General features: G+C 41.5%; 1 protein-coding gene across 1 annotated transcript; it reads left to right on the plus strand.

The window, feature by feature from the left end:
- Positions 1-9,171: 9,171 nt before the first annotated feature.
- Positions 9,172-11,331, plus strand: CCL20 (C-C motif chemokine ligand 20). Its single transcript, XM_074834538.1, has 4 exons — positions 9,172-9,297; positions 9,557-9,671; positions 10,444-10,521; positions 10,818-11,331. Exons 1-4 carry the CDS (start codon positions 9,216-9,218, stop codon positions 10,843-10,845), a joined length of 303 nt encoding a protein of 100 aa, XP_074690639.1. The 5' UTR covers positions 9,172-9,215; the 3' UTR covers positions 10,846-11,331.
- The last annotated feature ends 10,290 nt before the right edge of the window (positions 11,332-21,621 follow it).

Genomic DNA, 21,621 nt, shown 5'->3' on the forward strand with positions numbered 1-21,621 from the left:
GTATTCCCTTCTACACTTATCCTACAAACCTCCCACTAGTGACAGATTTTGCCCTGTCGTCATGGACGGACATCTCGTTTCAGAGATGCAAATTTGCATTTGCACAACTTGTGTGTAGGAAGTTTTAGCTCAGCACCTCTGCTCTACCATTTTTTTTTTGCCCTCAAGGTGCATCTCATTACAGACACTGTGGGAGACTTTGAATCATTGCAACAACTCAGGTAGCGTAAAGTCCTGCTGGAAGAATGTTTATCACACTTTGACAAGTGCACATAATTTGCTGGGAGCTTCATTTAATGCTAAATCTCTAATGATATTTAAGAGAGACTTAAAATAAATGCATCATGCTGCTAGTATTTGATTGAAAGTAAGTATTCTTGTATGTTAAATGTCCCAGATTCTTCTAATACCTTGATTTTTTGCCAGCTCAGAAGAGTTTGGATAATAGAGTTGCCAGAGGCTTGCAGGTGTGGTTTTTTTTTCCCCTCTTCGCTCCCCCCCCCCCCCCCCCCCCCAGTGTGTTGGGTTTTGTCCCTTTCATGAAGAACAAATTTTTTGTTTTTCTCCATGTGCCTTCACCTTCCTGTTAGTCCTTTCAAAGGCAGCAGTTCAGTGTATGTGACACATCCTGAAGCTCTGGCCCTGGTTCCCAGGTCCCTCAGTGCACTAGGTTGTGTACAAACATGAAGAAAAAAAGAACCATTCTCTACTCTGAGGAAGGCTAAGTCCAGCTACTCAAGGTGAAGAAGTTCTTATAAAACACAGTTCATTTTGGAATAGCAGATTTATGCCAAGCCCAGATTTCTTGGCTTAAAGCATCTTGTGTTTGAGCAGCTTTTCTGGCTCTGATTCTTGCAGAACAAGCCCTTGTTGTTTATAGGAGCCTCTGAAGCTTGTGAACAGTGTTGCATGGTTGGGAACAGCACCTTCCTTAAAGCCCTGACCAAGGGTCTAACTAACAGGGCACTGCTGTGGCTGACTGGAGTTGTCCAGTGCGCTGACTGGAGTTGTCTGGGCCAGCAATAAGGTGAGAAAGACTTTGAAAATGAAGACAAGCAAGGTATGCTTGAAGAAGCCAAGGGAGATCTTGTACATAAAGAGGAAAAATTACCTTGGCAGATGTTTCCTTAACGGAAGCTAGGGCAAGACTGCCTCTGTTAGAGCCCCCAAATGCCTCTTGCAGAAATGAGGAAGTGAGGACTAAGGTCTAGAAAAGGAGTTTAAATGGTATAGGAGGATAAGAAAGACAGTATCTCAGTTGTGCTATGCAAAAGAACCTGTAAGAGTTGGGATGGAAGGACCCAGGGCTGTGGTTTCCTTGGAAAAAGAGCAGGACTCTTGGACGGAGGGAAGTCCAAACTGGCTGGTTTGGGCAACTGTGGTTTAGATCTCCCCACAGGAAAGTCCCTATAATGTAACTGCAGAGTGCTGAAAAGCTACAGTGATTGCAGCACTTGCCTTGAGAAGGCCTGTGTCCATAGCTGCTCTGCTAGTGTTTATGACACAGCCACTCAATAGTGTTAACTAGTATCTGTTAAAACCAAACTTGTTTGGCAATCCAAAATAAGCAGGTATACTGGATATTTTTAAGCTAGTCTTCCAGTAGTACATGACAAAATACCAGCTGTGTTAATCATGTACTAAGTAGCCCAGAGTGACCAAGGGCTCTACATGTCACGTGTGACTTAGTGAAACCTTCAGTCAATAAGTTCTCTTGGTCAATTTAAAACTTTACCACTTCATGTCACTTAGTTCTTCTTTCTTTTTTTCTTTTTAGGGTTTGTTTTATTTTACGTCAACTTGAGGAAGCAAATATAGAATATGAGAGAAAAAGCAGCTTCACATTTTTTAATTATTCTAATTTCTAGACAAAACTATTCACCATATTTCAACTGAATTTATGAATAGCTTTGGCCCAGCTCAAATTGCATTTCTAATGAAATTTTTAAGTGCCAGATTTTTTTTCCCCCATCTCTATTCTTGTCTACTGATTGTCAAAATCTGGAAAACGTCACATATATCTTTCATAATTGGCAAGGAATAGTATCTTTTTCTCCTCCTTCTGAATTAAATATTTTTTAAGTGCAAACACTCATTTGTTAGTACTGGAAGTTGCCTTGATGTTCAGGCTGCAGATTTCAGTGCCAGCCACTCTCCTTTTCCAGGTCTTCCTTGGGATCTGTACATCTTTTGGAAACTCTCAACCACACTACAGCAGTGGAGAAGCACTGACTGACATGCGTAGAGGAGGTGAGGTGGGAGCTATGGAAAACCAGAAGCTTCAGACTTAGTTTCAATGGGGTGATGACAGGACTCTAGTGCTAAAAAGTTGCTGACAGGTTTTTTTTGGTGAAGATTCCAGGCTGTTAGACCATGGTAAATCACATTACTTCTTTTTGTAAGTAGGTTCCTTTTTGTCTGCAAATGACACTTGGTGGCCCCAGTCCCTTGCAGGAGATACCTGTTGTGTCCTCTCAAGTGATTCCTTCCCTTCTTCCCCACCTTTGTAGAAGTTATGCAGAAAATCAGCACTTCTTGACTTCTTTAATGGTCAAAAACATATTAGTTGAAATGCTTCTTTTGTTGTGTTTATTATGCCTAAAGGCACATGTGAATTTTGGTTGGGAGATAGAGCTGCAATAAAGCAAATATAATGTAACTTAGACCTCAGCTTGGTAGGCAGCTTTTAATTATTTCTTCTTTTGACTATGTGGTGAGTTGTCCCTGGCTGGACACCAGGTGCCCACCAAAGCCGCTCTATCCCTCCTCAGCTGGACAGGGGAGAGAAAATGTAATGAAAGGTTTGTGGGTTGAGATGACAGGGAGAGATCGCTCACCAATTCTATCACAGGCAAAACAGACTCACTCATCTTGGGGAAATTGGTTTAAATTACCAATCAAATCAGAGTAGGATAATGAGAAATAAAACCAAATCTTTAAAACACCATCCCCACACCCCTCCCTTCTTCCCAGGCTTAACTTTCCTCCTGATTTTCTTCACCTCCTCCCCTCCAGCGGCACAGGGGGACAGGGAATGGGGGTTGTGGTCAGCTCATCACATGTCTCTGCTGCTCCTTCCTTCTTGGGGAGGAGTCCTCACACCCTTCCCCTGTTCCAGTGTGGGGTCCCTCCCACGAGAGACAGTCCTCCACAAACTTCTCCAATGTGAGTCCTTCCCACAGAAGGCTCTTCATGAACTGCTCCAGCGTGGGTCCCTCCCATGGGGTGCAGCCCTTCAGGCACAGACTGCTCCAGCGTGGGTCCCCCCCGGGGTCACCAGTCCTGCCAGCAAACCTGATCCAGCGTGGGCTCCTCTCTCCACGGGGCCACAGGTCCTGCCAGGAGCCTGCTCCAGCGCAGGCTTCCCACAGGGTCACAGCCTCCTTCGGGCACCCACCTGCTCTGATGTGGGGTCCCCCAGGGGCTGCAGGTGGGTCTCTGCTCCCCCGTGGACCTCCCTGGGCGCAGGGCACAGCTGCCTCACCATGGGCTGCACCACGGGCTGCAGGGGAATCTCTGCTCCTGCGCCTGGAGCACCTCCTGCTCCTCCTGCTGCACTGACCTTGGGGTCTGCAGAGTTGTTTCTCACATATTCTGACTCCTCTCTCCTGGCTGCAATTGCTCAGTTGTTTTTTTTCTCTCCTTAAATACATTATCCCAGAGGCACTACCACGGTGGCTGATGGGCTCGGCCTGGGCCAGCGGCGGGTCCGTCCTGGAGCCGGCTGGCATTGGCTCTGTGGGACACGGGGGAAGCTTCCAGCAGCTTCTCACAGAAGCCGCCCCTGTAGCTCCCTGCTACCAAAACCTTGCCATGCAAACCAAATACAGACTAATGTTTTCACCCTTCTTTCCAACTATAGGTTTTGCCTTCAACTTTGAGAGGTCCATTTCTGTGAAAAGGTGGTTGGCTACCAGAAGGGGCTATAGACAGAGTAGGGTTAATTTTGAAGGAGAGAAATCTGCCCTCAGAACACCAGATATTCAGCTCCTGTATGTACATAGCAGCAAGCAACCAACAGTGCTAGAATGGATGCTGGGATGTTCACAGTGGATGCACCAATCTCTTCATAACCTTCACTTTCAATCAATCAGAGGTTCATTTCTCCCAACAGGCATATAATTTGTCCATAATTGCATCAAAGCAATGTCATTCAATAGTATTTCTAGATCTGTTCCTTATGAAGTGCAACGTATAATTAGTGAAGATTGGTTTCTTCCTTCAGATAATGATTTTTGTCAGTCATGCAAGTGTTGAACTGCATGAAATCACTGTATTGCGTCACAGCCTCTAAAGCTCCAGAGATATTGAGCAAGTTTCCTGTGGAACTTTTGTGCTTGGGATTTATTATGCATTTCATCACTGGAGATTATGCAACAATTAAATCCCTGCATTTGGCCCTGTTCCTTTGAACTAGTGCCTTCTCCTACCCTTTGCTCTGTCAAAGGTGTCCTAAGCCACTGGAAATTACGGAAGGGAATTTCCCCTGTTTGATTCTGTTCTTCCTGGTTGATCTTCTGTATTGCTATAATTATTTTCAGCTGTTTGGACAAGGGCAGTAATATGTAATAAAACAACATCTCTTTTCAAGGATGAATAAAAATGGAAATTTTGGTGAGCTGCCACCAGTCAAAAACTGTCAATATGCTTCTTGTCTTATTATAGGGGACAGGTAAGGATATTATAGATAACATCTAACATCAGGGTAGGTAAGAGATGGTTTTGGTTGCTATAGTTTCAAAGCTTTTCAAACTGTTTTCCAAATAATGTAGTTCTGAATTTCTCATGTGCATACCACTCCTATATGCAAGATTTTGACTGAAAACAGACGTAGCTTTATTGACACAACTCCATGTGTACCTGGAAACCACGTGTCTGCTTCTGTGCTGCTCCACAACGTGGAGAGTGATGGGGTAAGCCCAGCCTCCAGAACTATTGCCTATTTTTCTACTGGTACAGGGGTGTTTATCAAGGTTGAACTATTAAGTCCCTTCAGCACTTCAGGCTTTCAGCAGGTACTTCTGTGAGTAAAAGCCCTCTGGGATAAAAGAGAGGAAGTGTATTATGAGGAGAGAGCAGCCTGGTGATCAGGGAAAGCAGGGACAGAGAGGCTGTAGCTTTGCAGCTGGTGTCCAGGAGTGGTCTGACCCTGCAGCCCTCCTCTTTAACATCCCCAAACTGCTTAGAGCTATCAGTTTCCCAGTATTACCTTGGCAAAGGCTCAGTTTTCCCTGATGCATTTCCTCTCCTTTCACAGCTCTAACTGAATGGCTCTACAGCACTGGCACCAAGGCTGTCTTTGCCTCATTTTCTATAATACATACAGGAGGGGTTTGGCCTGTTCCCTCTGGCCCCTGGATCAACAGGAAGGAAGGTTTAGGAGAGGCTGAAAACGTTGTCGATCTGTGTTTTGGCGCTCTGTCTTACTGTGAGTGCAGCAACAGGGAGGGAGAGCAGGGTTTGTGAGGGGATCTGAGGAGGCACAACAGGAGGGAGGGCAGCTGAAAAACAGCAAAGGAAATTCAGAAAAATACAAATAAGTTCGGAAACTAAAAGAAGAAAAGGAGTATTAGAAATGAGAAAACCAGAAAAAAATAATGTGGCTCGGGAAGGAACCCAAGTGTAAGATCATGCTTGGGGAAGGGCCGCGTCCAGTTGAGGTTTGAGTATCTCCAAGGGTTTTCAAACTGGGCTTTCACATCCCCTCCTGGACAACCTGTCCCAGTGTTTCAACCTCCTTGCTATGAAGAGGGTTTTTCACTATGTCTGATAAGAATTTCCCTCTTCACAACTTGTGCTTTGGCTGTGCCCCTCTGAGGAGACTCTGGACACAGCCCTCCCTGTGCAGCTCTGCAGGCCCCAGCCCAGGGAAGTAATGGCCTCCCTCAACCTGGCAGGCCTCTCACTGCCCCCCACTCCATGTGCAGCCTCCTAATTGTATCAGTATTAGGACACTAAACACCATAAGTACCTCTCTGTTTTTATATTTTTTGCCTTCTGTTTGCATTATGGACTTGTAAATGTAAAGACTGATAAGATATGGTTACGAGTCATATCAGGACCTAGTAGGCAACTTTCTTCAGCTATTTGCATTAAACCTCTTTTGATTTATTTTTTTTTAAACTACCTTTTGCAAATAAACTGAAGGTACACTAACTACAAATAAAAGGACACTGCTCCTGTAGTTGAGGCCCTCCTCATGGCTTTTGTTCTAAATCTTAATCTTAACCTAATTTCCTAAATCAAACAAACTATGAGAAAAAAGAAGTACCATGAGCAAGAATCCCACTGTGACATGAGGGACAACACCAGCCATGGCCTCTGGTGGGAATAGGTGTGATGAAAACTGCCTGAGAGCAGAAGTATGGGGTGAGCACTAACTGGGTGATGTCATTGCTTTAGTATCCAAACCGCTTGTGCTTAGTTAGGAGGTAGAGGTGTCAAACCTCAGGTGGGAAGATTCTGTCCATGAAGAACTGAATGGAGAAGAAATAGAGCTGTGGAGTCAGAAGAGAGACTGGAGATGCAAGGCCACCTCCATCTAGGTAACAGTAATCGTGGTAAGCTGTAATTGCCTAGGAAATGGCATAAGGAATACCAAAGTTGGATATGGGTGTAATAGATTTGGGATCAATGAGGAAAAGGAATTAGGGGTAGCTTGCTTATTTGAGAGGAGTTTGGGCAGAGGAAAGGAGATGCAAGGGTGGGGAAAAGGTGGGTTCAAGAAAAGGAAAAAAATGGGAAATAAGGTATAAAATGAAGAAGGAGATCAAGAAATGGGAAGATCTTGTGACAGGAAGAGTGTGGCTGCCTCCAGGCAGTGGTGAATTTAACCCATATATTAATGTAACCACTGTACCAATTCTAACAGTAGGCAATAGAATTGTAACTCAGTATTACTTGGAGTGATACAGTTGTGAAGTAATATTGCTAATAACAGTGGTGGGTTTATTAGCCAATTAAGGTACTAGCTTTTTTTTAAAAGATGTGCTACCTAATCAATAAACATTATAATCACTCTAATCAGTTACATCTCAAGTCTCCAAACTAATGGGGGAGAGGTAAACTTAGGGAGTAACAAGTACATCAGCAACACGAGACAAACTGATCTCCTTTTTTAGAAGGCTTTGATAGCAATTTTTAACATTATATGTCTAGTGCTTTTGATGCTCTTGATACTAATCCATGTATAAGAAGATACAGTTACTATCTTGACAATCTTAGGAAGTTCTCTTTCTAAAGGATCTGGAGACTTTCACTTCCTAGTATCGACACTAGAGTGAAATGGGAGGGTGGAAGTGGGGGAATCCGGGTTGATAACCCAATGCCTAATTTTCATATCTTCTTAAAGCTGGTGCTTGATAGAGACTGGGTGGTGTGAATTCCTGCTTGAAAAATAAGTATATAAAAAATCCTAGGTTGTTACTGGACAGCCAGTTAAAAAAAAAAGAAAAAAAAGTGGTGCTGATAAGATAGAGAATTGCCAACCTGATGCTTCTTGATACCTGTCAATCTAAAAATAGTTGTAAGTGATTTATGTTTAACTACTCCTATCTTTATGGAAAGGAAAAAGCTATCAAGCCAAACTTCCGTCATTTCAGGTGATATCATTCTAGTTAGCTATTTTGTAGTACTGCCTAATGCTGACAGATAGTCCTTAAACCAGTTCAGAAATAGCTGCTTACTGAGAGCATTGATCTTTCTGTATTTTTACAGCATTTCACTAGGGTCCATAAAGCAGTTACAAAAAGCAGCACACAGCAGGGCATGGGATTTTTTTTGCTTCTGGCCAATGGCAGTGGCTCTGAGGAGAAGCATCTCCAACATAGGTGACGCCATGCACACTGCAAGGCTGCTTATATGTACCCCAGTCATATGAGCTTCCCTAAATTCTGGCTATTATATAGAGAAATTAACTTCTCTGAATAACAATCTGTTCTAAAGTTCAATTTTTTTTACATTTCTAGGAAGAAATAATAGGAACACACCCTTTGTGAGAGGTACTGGCAGTCTGTGAAGAATAGAAGGTATGTAATTATGAACTGACTATGACTGTGTCCCTGAGCTTTACCTTAAGAGAAGCTACTTAAAGTGCAGGTTACTCTATAACCACCTGGAGCTGGTAGCAGCTCCTGTGTACACCAGCTAACAAGGACATGGCCTGCAGCCGTCACATTCATTTCACACAGATCACTAAATGGCATTGAGAAGTAACAGTCTTCAGTAGCAGCTCAAACTGTACTTGCAGAGATGACAAGAGCTTCTCTCTGGGGGTTTCTCTCGAGCTATGCAAAGCAGTTTTAAGACTGTGTGTGTTTTAGTTGAATGTTCAGGAGTCGCAATACTCAGGTACAGTTTGGCATGGGAAAGTAAAAAGCTACAGCTATTGCTTATGAAGCAGCATTGATGCATTCTGGACAGTACAGATTCAGTAGAAAATATAGATCCCATTTCAAGTTGCTTTTAAGCTAATTCTGATTCAGATGAAATAGTTCAGCTGTGTAACAAACTGACAGAAAGTTATTATAGTGAATATATGGTAAAAGAAACTCTAAAGAAACCTATTTCCATGAATACTCAATGTTGCTCACATGTCACTACTGATACTACAATCTCAAGCTCAGAAAGCAGTAATCTGGAAAGTCTGATGTTACTGTGTTGGCCAACCAGTAAGTACTAATGTAGTGATTTGGTATCATTGTAGATAGCTACCCAGCTCCTGTGAGCATGCCATACTAAAATGAATGTCTGGGTTAGGCCCACCTCTCTCTCCCCCAAGTTGGGCTTATTAAACTAGAGCACAGCAGTTTCTGTAGGTAACCGAGAGTTACCTACATTTGACTTTCTTCATTTCACAACCCACACTCCTACCCCTAAAAACACACATGCTTCACCCACAGAACCATTACCTCACAGCCTTTTATTTCCTTTTCTTTTTGGCTGAATCTTCTAACCTACTTTAAAAAAAAAAAATTAAAAATTCCCCAGCACGCTGTTATCTCCAGTTATAGCACCAGGAAGGTGTGCTGAGGCCAAATCGGGCACGATGGAATTTGCCGTGGGAAAACCCGCTGATGACAGTGGAACCCGCCCGCGTGTGAATTCCCGCGGCTCCTGCCACCCCTTTATAAGCAGGTGGAGGTGCAGCAAGGCTGGCAGGACAAGCAGGCAGCAGCCGAGCACTCACTGGAGCACAGCCGCTGTGTGGAGTGGAAATGGCTGGCTTTAGCAGCAAGAGCTTGGTCCTGGTTTCCCTGCTGGGGCTCCTGGAGCTGCTCCTGTGTGGCACGTCGGAAGGTGAGTGAGCTCGGGTGTTGGGCCCCAGGCAGCGGTTCTGGGTGCTGCTCTGCAGTGTGCCAGCCACGCCGGGTATGCATGCTCACAGCTGGCAGCAGGACCAGGGCGGGGTGGAAGGGAAGCGAGGAATGCTGCCTAATCCTCCTCTTCTGGTGATGGGGAGCTGGATAGTCAGGGGGCTGAACAGCGAGTATCCTAGGCAGCATGGCAGCATGAGCCAAATGGGTTTTATTTACTTTGTTGTTTTCCTTCATTCCAGCACAAAGCAACCAGGATTGCTGCCTGTCTTACACCAAAGTGCGTCTGCCTCGATGGGCCCTGAAGGGTTATACTGAACAGCTCTCCAGTGAAGTCTGTGATATCCATGCGATCATGTAAGTTACTTTTCAGAAGATCCTCTGTTTTTTCTGACATGTATTAACCTTAGGATGTCAGTTTGGGCACAAACAATGATTTGAACATTATAAGCATGATTATTCTTGCTTTTTCAGAATGTTAAATGAACTGAATAAATTGTATATAATACCTGTAAACAAAATACACAACCTCTAGCTGATAGGGACTACTAACACATAGGACAGCTGTACAATGTAAATAACAAATCTGACTGTTTAGGAATCAGCTGTGCAAACAAAGATATGCTTCGTCTCCAGCTGCGAGCTGCTCTAGCCAACAGGGCATGTTGCCTTGCCAAAAGCTGCTGACACATAAGTGACAAGAGTTTTCTTAATTCACAGAGATCAGGATTTTTTTTCCACAAGGTTTTAGCCCTCCTAAATGTTGATCTGTCACCTTAGCTTGACAGCAACTATTCTCCTTTGTCTCACAAATTATTTCTGACATCCAGCAACATTCTTTGTCTCAATCGTTCTAATAAATTGAACACAACTTTATGGTGCAAAAAATGATTCCTGAGACTGAAGCAGCTATTACATTTAAATTCCATTAGGTGTTTATTTTTGTTCAAATAGTATTGGAGGGGTTGTGGAGCATCCCATATCTAACTGGCATTTACAAAAACAGTTGTTATTGTTTACTATACAGAGTAACTATGATGCATGTTTTTGACCAAATGAATCTTCACAGTATTTACTAGCAGGGATTTCTAACGATTTACTGATCTCTTTATCATTATTTCTTTTCCAGTTTCCACACCCACAGTGGACTGAATGCCTGTGTAAATCCTAAGGAAGGCTGGGTGAAGAAGCATCTTCTTTTCCTGAGGTAGGAATCTAAAAATCTAAATACTACTAGGCTTATGAAAACAAAGCATGTATGAAAGCCCGTTTCTTACATCTCCTGAATGTCACTTCTGATGACAATGCTGAACACATTTGTCTTTCCATTTCCTGTCAGACATGGCTACTCCTTTTTGAGTCATCTCAGGGACAGTCATGTCACATGTCCCTTTTTCTACCTGAGCTATTCTCTCAGGAGGTGCTATACCCTGGAGAGAGAAACCTGTAATTGACCTGTGGCTGAGGGCATTATTGATGTGTATTCTCTTATTGTTTTAACAGCCATAAGCTCAAGAAGATGTCCATGTGATATGGTTTCCAGCAGGGAACTAAACACAGACGTGGCTGAAGAACCACTAGGTTTAACCTCTCGGTTGAGATCGTTGTCGTGTACACTGTTGTGTGCTTACTCACCACCACCTCTGGCTTCTTTGGAACCGTTGAACTTCTTGAGTTGATTCATATTGCATCGCTGTTTTGCTTGAATTAAGCATTTTGTTAAAGTTCCTGTTTTTACTAATATGACATGAGTACTATTTAGTAAGGACTACCTTAAGCTGTTGTACAGAGTATGAATTTTATTAAGTTTATTGCAAGTTATTTTTGTTTTGTTCAGCATGTGTAAAGCGGGTTATTTATTCTGTTTATTCTGTTACTTCCTTGGCACTGTCTTGTACCAAAATGTTTCCTTTTAACTGTAGTTAGCATTATAATACTTCTTGAACTATTGTTAAACAAAGTCTGCTTGTGGAAAAAATGGAAATTGGAGTTTAAAAAATAAATGTTAAAATCTGCACTCTGTGTGATATGTTTATTTTCTTAATTGAAACAGGTGTCTTCCTCTTGAAATTAATTCCTTTGCTTATAAGCCTCCAGCTGAAACAATTACAAAGTGTATTCACACCTGCTAAAGACACTTTCCACCTTGCTCACTTTGTTTGCCCTATGGGTAGCTATGACCTCCATAGGATAGAATTCCTTCTTCTCCCCCAGACAACTGCTATATATGAAGCTTTTGCTTAACATGAAGACCTGTTCTTAGCTCAACTTCATCTTATTCAGACTTGAAAGAATTTCTCTTACTAGTTTCTCTATTTATTCAGGAGAAACCTTACACGTATTGTTACAGGGTAAGCTTCTAGCTCGTCCACTGAGGATTATGATTATGGTGACACAGTCTGCTCTCAACTTAAAGGGCTAGCTTAGAGGAGAAATTTGCAGTGTTTTCCTCTCCTTTATGCATTTCCTGTAGTATCTTATGACTTCCAGCATAATGAAGTTTTTCTGATGCAGAATCTCTTGATGGAGGTCTGCAGACAGTACTGCAGTACAAATGATGCCTGATAAAAGTAATGGGGCTTCATGGAGTAGGTAGAACATGGGTGCAGGTTGAACGGGGAAGGCTGCTCAGCTTTTTAGGTACATGGTCCAAATGGACTGCAGGGATGTGACCAAGTAGGCTGTGTAGGTGTAGTCCTCTCATTGTCAGCACCTGAGTCTTGTAGATAAATCTACACCTTGACTTTTGGTACCTTTTAGTCATAGAGATAGAAGCATTAATTTAAATTTAACTTAAATGTAAAGAATCTTTGGTGTCCCTGAGAGAGGAGCTGAGAGGTGTTGGGTTTTTAAAATGGTATTCATGACTGTAAGGCTGTTATTTTCTGGTTTCAAAACTTGCTGGAACTTAATCTGCAAATCTGGGAACTGGCAGTTCTCTGTGGGTGAAGCTCTGAAGAAGCAAGATTAATTTGCTTTCTTTTCCAGCAGGTGGATTCCATGTCCCTGATATTAAGGATATCATGTAAGAATTGGGAGGAATGATTACCCAACATGTTTCCTGTGGATTCCCCTGACTTCTAGGCAAAACTGCAGAACTCTGTCTCATACCTGCTAGCACTAGTGCGGGTGCCTGTTTGGGCTCAAAGAGCTCTCAAGCTAAATCAGGTACCAAGAAAATGGTACGGACACAATGGATGGATTTGCGTTTAAAGCGTCAGAAGGTAAGGTTACTCAAGCCTACCTTGGGAATAGGTAGGCATTGGCGAAGACGTCAGGAACCAGAGCTGTATATGAACTTGGTGCAGAAAAGCCTGTTGTCCAAGCTAGCAAATTTAAAGCAGGGGAGCAAAATAAGAAAGTGAAGACCAATGTGTGAAATTCTGTGGGTGGCTCTTTGTACTCCCAGGTCAGGCCTGTTAAAAGTTTTGTATTGCTTCTGTAACTTGTCTTTCTTCTTGTCAGCCATGGCTCCATCACCACAAACCCCCACATCCACAGAGCTATGACTCGTGGGGGTTTTTTTAGTTCCTTTTATTCTAGTTGAGTATTTTTTTATAACCAACCTCACTGGAGGAGAAAAAAAAATTGAAAATTGGTTTCTATGCTCAATAATATAGATTAATAAGGTTGTTATGTTACTGGTAGGAAATACCGTGTAAAAATAGCAGGTCCCTCTACGCATTCCTGAGGATACAAATAGGTATTAAAAGTGAGTCCTGTATGTCCAAAGTCATCAGATCAGAGGCACATTTTTGTAAGTAACCTTAAGTGGCCAGTTAAAAGTTCTGACAGCTCTGAAATTCGTGACCATTTCTAGGAAAACCTGAATCCTGATTACTGTGATGGGGCTGTTCTGCATTTGTGTTTAATATTTTTTTCCTCCCACTCCAGCACAAAGCAATAAAATAACTTACGGACAGTGATTTTTGTAAGGAATAACAAACCTTCTGCTGATTTAATTTTGCTGTTAAAATAGAAAACCTGCCACAGTTCATCTGCTGGGCAAGTGCTAACAAGTTACTTCTTGCATTACTGTTCAGTTGATGGTAGCTCCTAGCTATCAGTTGAAGACTGCTTTTTGTTCCTCATCTCTTGTTTTTTCCACCTTCCACACAGAACTGGATTGTAAAGCATGCGCAAATCCAAGAGACAAATGGGTAAGGGCCCTTCTTAGCCTGTGGTATGCATGCTTTCAAGTATATCTGAACACCAAGCATTACTGGGTGTCCTTAGTGACAATGACACTTTTGGCTCTTTCATAGGGGTGTTGATAATTGGTCAGTTATTTTCAATTACCAATACCAACAAGCCCACATGTAACTCAACTTCACTCCTGATGAACTGGAATGCATCATCAGCTGTAATTTTGTTGAGAAATGAATCAGGGAATTTGTGAACCAAGAAAGGCTTTAGGCTTATGACACTGTCACTTGATTTTAATGGCATATACCCAGCTGGAAGAAAATCAAAACCATACAGATGATCAATTGTAACAAGCCTTCTGTATGCTGAGCTCAGCTGTGTTATGTCCTGGCAGCCTTATTCCAAATATCAGGCTACAGGCAGCATCCTTTACTAAAATATGAATCATAAAAGAAGTTTTAAGTCTTCAGACTAAAACCAGTGCATTGTCTACGCTAAGTTTACTAAGCTACTATTATATGACTGTACGTGAATTGAAAACTATGATCTGTGTTCCTATGATCTCGTGGGTGCTCTATTCTGGGCGGTGTCAGCCTTAACTGTCCAGTGTTGCAGTCCTAACTGTTAAAAGTTTTTAAATTGCTGTGTTTGTTGCTTCTGCATTATCAGTTGCAGATAACTTTCAGTCAAAGCTCACCAAGAATTGCTGGTGTTAGAACATTGAAATATGATATACAATAGATATGGTGCTGTGGCTGCTATTAATATATTAAGCATAGTGTATTGCTCAGGTAGTTACTATGTAAATAAAACCAGGCACTTGTTTAATAGTCTTTTAGCTTCCTTGAACTTATAGCATTATTCAAAGGTTATGCAATCCTAAATACATATTTAATGTAAAAGCATCAGATGAAATTTGGAATAACGTATGCTTAAGAAGCGAATGTTTCACAGGAGAAGTAGAGACTAAAATACTATTGTTAATCGTTATTATTAAATTTACAATAGCATTTCTATACTTTTGCTTATGTGACTTCAGTTATACCCCCAAAATAAAGTAACAATTTTATTTGTAAGCATCTGCATCTACATTTCCGTGTTCCTGAAATTTTGCTACTCCCTAACTTGAAATTGAAAACTCTATTATTTGTACACTCTCTTTGTATTGAGGAGACAATCGATAGTCTGGGTTGAGATCCCCTGAAAAAACAGATATGCTCTATATAGTGTCCATGTATGGTACTGTACTGGAAACACTTACAGTGTCTGTCCTATACTACAGGGATTTTATCTACCATCGTGGCCACACAGCCGCACATACAAAAGCAAGGAAAAGAGGGATTGCACATGGCAGATTTTCCTAGACTAACAGTGCCAGCAGAGGGATATTAAAATCCAAGGAGAAAGAGCTATGTGACTCTCAGAAGAGGTGACTGATGTAAGCGGGAGTTGACTTTGTAAGGGTATTTATTCTGTGGATATAAAGTCTATCTCAGGTTCTGTTAAATTTGGTTCCTTCCCAATTGTTAATATTCTTGTTACTGGAGAGGTGTCTAAGGAACATCTGAGATGCAATCACTAAAGTTCATTAAATATATAATTAATTCCTACATGTATTAATTTGCAGACCTAACCTCTTGGTTAAATCTGTTTGTACGACCTTTGGATCCAATGCATTCCAGAGTACCAGGTTTTCACAATACGCCACATCCTGGAGTATCTTGATTTATCTAAGCTTCACAGTGACTCTTTTTTCTAGCCCTCAAAATTACGGAGAAAGCCTTGAAAAACAAAAGGTGAAGAAAAACATCTCAACAGCTTTTCACACCTAAGCTAGTTATAAAAAGTTTTGATATCTGACTCATGTTTTTGAGTAGCAGCTGTAGTACAGAAATTTAAAGGGAAGATTATTGCCATGTTTCCTGCAGTGAACACTACTTTCAGTTATCAGGAATTATGATCTTGAGCCACTTTTTCAGTAAAAAAAATTTCTGTTCTAGCTGAGACTGAAGATGTGTATGTTCTTTCCATTTGGTTTATAGGGTTTTATTCTCCTTCACTACTTTACTGCTGGAGATGGATGTAATGGCCCACAAGCTTCAGAGAAGATTTAGCTTGCTCAAGGGCTAACATTAACTGTTTTCTGTGCCACAGTGAATGAGAAGAGACACATAGATAGTTGTAATAAGATTCAGATATGCTTTTTTATTAGTTGGGGGTTTCTCTGCCTGTGAAGAATACCTCACTTGGTAAGACATGCTCATGGTAAGAAAGAGGGAGAGAGAGACAAAGCAGCTTCTGGAAATGGGAACAGCACTTGAGGTCCCTGATGAGAAAGCCTGAATGATAGAAGCCATTTAATAGCTACAGGATAAAGCAACCTCAGAAACAAGAAACACTGAGATAGTGCATTTGGGGTACCACGATTAGTGAAGGCATGCACCAAAATGTACAAAACAGAGCACAAAGTCAAACTTCAGGTATATTTGTGATGCAAACTGTAACTGTATTCTCTTCTGGCCATGTGCCCATAAGCCAAAGCAGAACATCTATATGTAGGCAAAAATTGTATGTGTAGGATGATAAAATTTAATCAAAATATAGACTGTTCTTGAAGGAACATGGCTTGCAAGGGGATCAACTCTGTACCAAGAATTCATGTAACAAATACTGAGGTGACAGTAGACAGCATCATTAGGTACCAAGGGCAGAGAAACATTACAAATCTTTAAGAAGCTACAGACTCATACCTGGTGGGGAGCGGATAGCAAGGTGGTATGCACTGACCGGTCAAGCCATCTAATTAGAGTTGTGTCAGTGGAGATGGGTTCAAGTAAGTGGTTCAATTTGCAGTGAAATTGTCACCTACAGTGTGAAGATTAAACTAGTAGTTTAATATCCTTGCAGCATCATTGGTCAGCCACAAAGCTAGTGAGAACGTTATAAACTTACAAAGTAGGCAAATGGGATTTCGAGAATGATAGATTTAATGTGGCAGATAAATCAGAGCTGTAGAGTGGTCAATGTGGTGACTTCAACTGTTCACTCAAATGTGGCAGTATGTCATGAATGAATAAGCTTTGTTATATAGCTGTACTTAAGGAATACAAATCAGAATATTCATGTAAAAGTTTGTCATGCATATCTGAAAAATAATAATATTTTAGCTATATGCCTTACTACAGTGATTTATTTTTTCAAATGTACATTTACTAGAGTTGGTTGAAATACGATTATGTATTCCAGCGGGCATCTGAATGTTTCATATTGTTACAACTAGGAATAAATGGTCAAAATGTCTTTCAGAGATGAAGCAAATCTCAAAGATATCTGAGATACTGCAAATGTCACTCACTCTATAGCATCCTTCAAATTGGTATGAGAGTGGGCAAAAATGTTTTATGAATTTGAAAGTGGGTAGGGCTGTATTAATGCTAATTACAATGAATGGATGATATACATAAATATTGTTTTGCACATCCATGTGAAGTACATCAAAATGATGGCAAAGAATCTTAGAGAACAAGAAACACAGAGACAATGCAATAGGACTACCACACTTAGTGAAGGCACATAGATATGTAGAAAACATGATGGTTTATGTGAAATGCTTGATGAATTCTGGCATTATAAAAATGAAGTATAAAAGCCCAAATGAGTGATTTTGATTTTTAAATTAAAAACAATCGTGAGATGAACACACTTTCACATTAATGAAGCTGTGTTTTCTAAAACAAAGTGGCTTTCACTACTTATCTTTTTCAATTCTACTGTAGAATTACTAGAAATCCTGTTATTTGTCAGGAGCTTTTTGCTTCCTCCTGACTCAAATTGTGTTAGATGTATGTAGAAGTGCTCCTCTATTTTCCTTACAAGGTGCATGCAGATAACTCATTGGCTTTCATCTTGCAGCTCAGACAATCTGACGGCAGAATACTTGTGTAATTACCTGATACCGTCAGCTTTGTCATCTTGACTGGATGATACAGAGCTCACCTTAAACAAAAGGTCTTCAGTCCCTTACAGTCTGGACCATTGAAAGAAAGCTTAAAGGCATTTCTGGGTTCTCAGAGAGGGTAAGATAAATATATTTTATTGGGTTTTTTTGCATTGAGGGTTTTTGGTTCTACAACACACTGCCAGTTCTTTCTCCCAGAATAGCTCTTACCTAGCAAACAGCAAACTCCCAGAAGAACATGTTCCTTATACAAGTAATATAGTTTTAACATTTTTCATGGCCGTGGTGTCATGATTAGCACTGGAAATAACAGAGCAGAAGTGAGAAAGGAACTCTAACAATGCACAGAGAAGTGTCTGTGTATAGCAGTGTCTGTTCAGGCAAGAGGAAGCAGGTTGTCTACGCCAGAATAAAACAACCTTGAAAAAAATTACGTAAACCCATTTAATTCACCAAGCAGAAACAAGGAAATATCAGAGCACAATCCTGCATCTGACAGACCTGACAATTATGAGAAAGGACAGCACATGAGAAAAGACAGCATGCAAAAACTCCCCTTAGGAAAAAATTCACTGCACCCATTACTAACATAACAGAAATAGGAAGTGGCTTTCTACATCTTTCCCTTAACTCAGACTACTCCTGGGCTGGCCTTTCTGATTTAGTTCAGCATACCACAGACTGACCTACTTCAGAACAAGTGGGTCATGATACAACTTTAAATCAGGAAGCCTAAAACCCACTCTTCTCTGCAAGCGAGAGTGTCTTTGAGTCAGAAACACTTTCTTCTTGTTATCCTTCTTAGGTTGGTACTTTGGCTTAAGAAAAGAGAGATTTTCAGAACCTGTGTTGGCAGAAAGAACCCAGTGTTCTCAAAAGGAAGCTCTTCATTGTAACTGTATTCATTTTGCTTCATGCTATCCAACACAGTTGTCTCCGGCACTCTAGATAAGTGTATATTGCAGCCTTTCAAAGGCTTTTCAATATTGACTGATAGTGAGGTTTATAGTATCTTAACTTTCTGCCACTCCTGCAAACTGCTGACATAAGCAAAAATGCATGTGGAGCAACTGATGTATAAGTTATCTTTCCAGGCGGATAACATCAAAACTTTTGATCTCTGTACATAAAAGCTGATTATCTAATCTAGAGATAAAAATTGCTGCAGATCCTGGACGAATGTCTCAGCATTTCATTTTTCTTTCCAGTGTACATATTTTTGAACTTTCTACAGTGTGTATGCAGATTCTCTGAAGCTGGCCTTTCATGGCTTAGAGGCTGTGTGCACTCTTTAGATGCTATAAAATATTAGGGCAATAATTTTGCCCCAGCCATCTAAAAATTTTCCTTCTGAAAGTATGCATTAGTTGCCCATTTCCCTGAACTTGAAAAAGAGTTGCATTTCTGCTTAACAGTCAAGGTTTAGCTGTATGGACTTCAGCTCAGTCTCCTGTATCATCAGAGTCCCTGCTTGACTAGTCCTCAAGTAATTAGCTGTGTTTAAGTCCTTCCCTTCACTCCCCTGCTACAGTTTTTACCTTTGCTGCCTGAAGTCTCCTTAGGTAATCCTACCTGTGCTACCAGTCTGGTTCTGTTTTGTCAGAAAGACATACTGTTAGTTACTATATATTTATTTAGCAGACAAGCCTGTCCTGGGTGGCACTGTGGGAAAAAATTCATCTCAGCATCGTGTTAGCTCTTTGTCTCCCACTCAGGCGGTCAGTAATTTTTTCTAGTTACTATATAGGAATAAAGCAAACAAGGCCATTCTGCCAGTGCCTCTTTGGGACAGTCTGGATAGCAGGCACAGAGCTAAGAGGGATTGACTTCTGTTGTGACTCCACGGCTCCTGAATCTTCTGCTTACAGAAGCAAGGAAAGGCAGTGAGAGCCAAGGCCTGATTTGATTTACCATCTTCCGGTATCATTATTGCCTCTTAATCCCAGGTGATGACAAGCTGTGAGGCGTGCATGTTCACATATAAATCTTTACAGCAAGAAATTGAGGAGAGAACTTGCTGAACCACTGCGTACTGATGTCATGGAGCTCTGCAACCTTTCCACCTCCCTCTCCCCTGTTTAGACTGGGGCTGCATTTGCTCTGTGTCTCATGAAAAGCAAACAAAAAAAACCTTGTTGGCATATGATATGCCATACCTTAAAAAAATTATTGCTCAAGAATATTGCAGTAATTGATTCAATGATGCGAATACAACCCTGAAGTACAGAATTGAAGAGATGCTTACTACATAACTTACAGTTGAACTACAGATACTCCACATTTATGCTGTAGAGAAGTATCAAGCCTTTAAATCTGACTAAATAAATTAAATGTAGCACTTCTAGTTGGTGTTAAGTAATACTGAAGGCACCAGAAAGGCTGCATGAGTGTGTGTTTATGAAGAACAGTGTTAACATAGGAAGCAGTGTCCATGCCATGTTCGTTGTTCACATCACTTAAATTAAAAGAACGGAAAAATATTTATATTCTGAAATGCTAACCTGGGTGGATACATATTATGCTAAACAAATACAAAAAGCTATTAAGAAATGGGAGACCACCAAGGCTAGGGCTTGTTCAAAATTTATTTTAGAATAGGGTTGGTCCAAGTAAGTCAATTCAGTTGGAAAGCTGCTCAGATTATTTGTTTTCAATAAAAAATTTTCTTATCTGACTCAAGACTTTCCCCATACAAATAAGAAAAAAGACTTAAACAAACAAATGGAAATGAAAAACCCAGAAACCACTTTGTCCCCCAGTCATGTCTCAAAGTAAATCTGGAATTGGCCATTGTATTTTACTTCCTGGCTTTCAAAAACCAAAGAACTGTCTTCAAAGTGAAGCTGTAGGGAGCCATATGGGTGGGTTTGGAAAAGTCACGTATTGTTAAACACTGACTGGGACCGTCTTCTGTTGACCCATTGTCAACAATGTGGACTATGAGGAGATTTGCGAAATAAAAATGTGTTCACTGCTTCCCCCTATTGATGCTCTGCAGTCATTTCTGCATAAAGCTTGACTCAAGTTTTTTAGGTCTATTAATAAATTATCTTTTAATTCAATGTTGGTTATCTCTCTTCAAATATATTTTTCTTCTATCTTTGATGAAACAGTATTTTCATACGCATGTATCTGTCCTGAGTTTCTCTTTAAAAAAATTAAGCTGATTAGGGTTTTTTTATTACTCTTTGCCTGCTTTCCTTAGCAATTAAGTGACTATTTGCTTTTCAAATAGTTTTCATACCTTTGTTATGCCATTACTTGTGGCTCTTTAGCACTCTGAATTTTGTAATTTTTTAGTGCACTGTAGCCTTTGAAGATCTGGTACTTTCTATGGCATAAATCAGAAGCTTTTGCAGCTCTGTATGAATTACATAGTGCAAGCAGTTCTAGCTGGTGGCATTCAGGGTAGTCAAGATGAGCCGACTGTGAAAACTGCAGAAAAGCCTTGCAATACTAAGTCAAAGGACAATAAAAGGTAGATAAAATTCAGTGGGGATAATTAAAAATATATGCACCTGGGAGAAAGCAAACCTGTTTAAATAGTGATGGGCTTCTAGCTGGCTATTACTACTCTGGTAACATCTTGCAGTTATAATGGATAGTTCTGCTGAAGTAAAGTAACAGTAAAAATCCATGAACATTATGAATGAATAGAAAAGAATTGAGAATAGGAAATAAAATAGTGCCATGCTGCCATATAAGCTCACAGCAACCTGCTCCCTCACTGGAGGCCTTGGGCTGTACAGTTGGGGCAGGACGAGGACATGGCCACACAGCCGAGGCGTAGGCCTCAGGTACACAGCCACGTCCTCATCCCGGCCCGGCTGCGCCGCCGCACCAGCCATGGGGGTGCCAAAACCCAGGCAGAGGGGCTTGAAGAGGCCCCGCCACGTCTGACCTCGGCCCGCTGTTTAGCCCCGAGAGGAGCCGGCGGCCCTTCCCTCCGGGGAGCGCGCATGCGCGCAGGCGCTGTTTGGGCGTTGTCATGGTAGCGGGCTGGCGCCCGGGGCCGGCGGAGGAGGAGGATGAGGCTGAGGCGGCTGCTGCTGCGCTACTACCCGCCGGGTGCGGAGCGGGGCGCGGGGAGGCCGGACCGGTTCCCTGCCCTGTCAGCAGCTGTGCCGGCATGGCGGGGCCGGGGCCGGGGCCGTGCGCTGGGGAGTGCCGCTGGGCGTGTGGCCGGCGCTCCTGCCAGGGAGG

Source organism: Strix aluco, chromosome 9 (genome assembly GCF_031877795.1).
Source record: "Strix aluco isolate bStrAlu1 chromosome 9, bStrAlu1.hap1, whole genome shotgun sequence".
Taxonomy (NCBI): Eukaryota; Metazoa; Chordata; class Aves; order Strigiformes; family Strigidae; genus Strix; species Strix aluco.

Coding starts and splice junctions, on each gene's coding strand:
- CCL20 (XM_074834538.1), top strand. CDS start 9,216: ATGGCTGGCTTTAGCAGCAAGAGCTTGGTCCTGGTTTCCCTGCTGGGG. Junction 9,298..9,556: donor CCTGTGTGGCACGTCGGAAG/GTGAGTGAGCTC, acceptor CCTTCATTCCAG/CACAAAGCAACCAGGATTGC. Junction 9,672..10,443: donor TGTGATATCCATGCGATCAT/GTAAGTTACTTT, acceptor TTTCTTTTCCAG/TTTCCACACCCACAGTGGAC.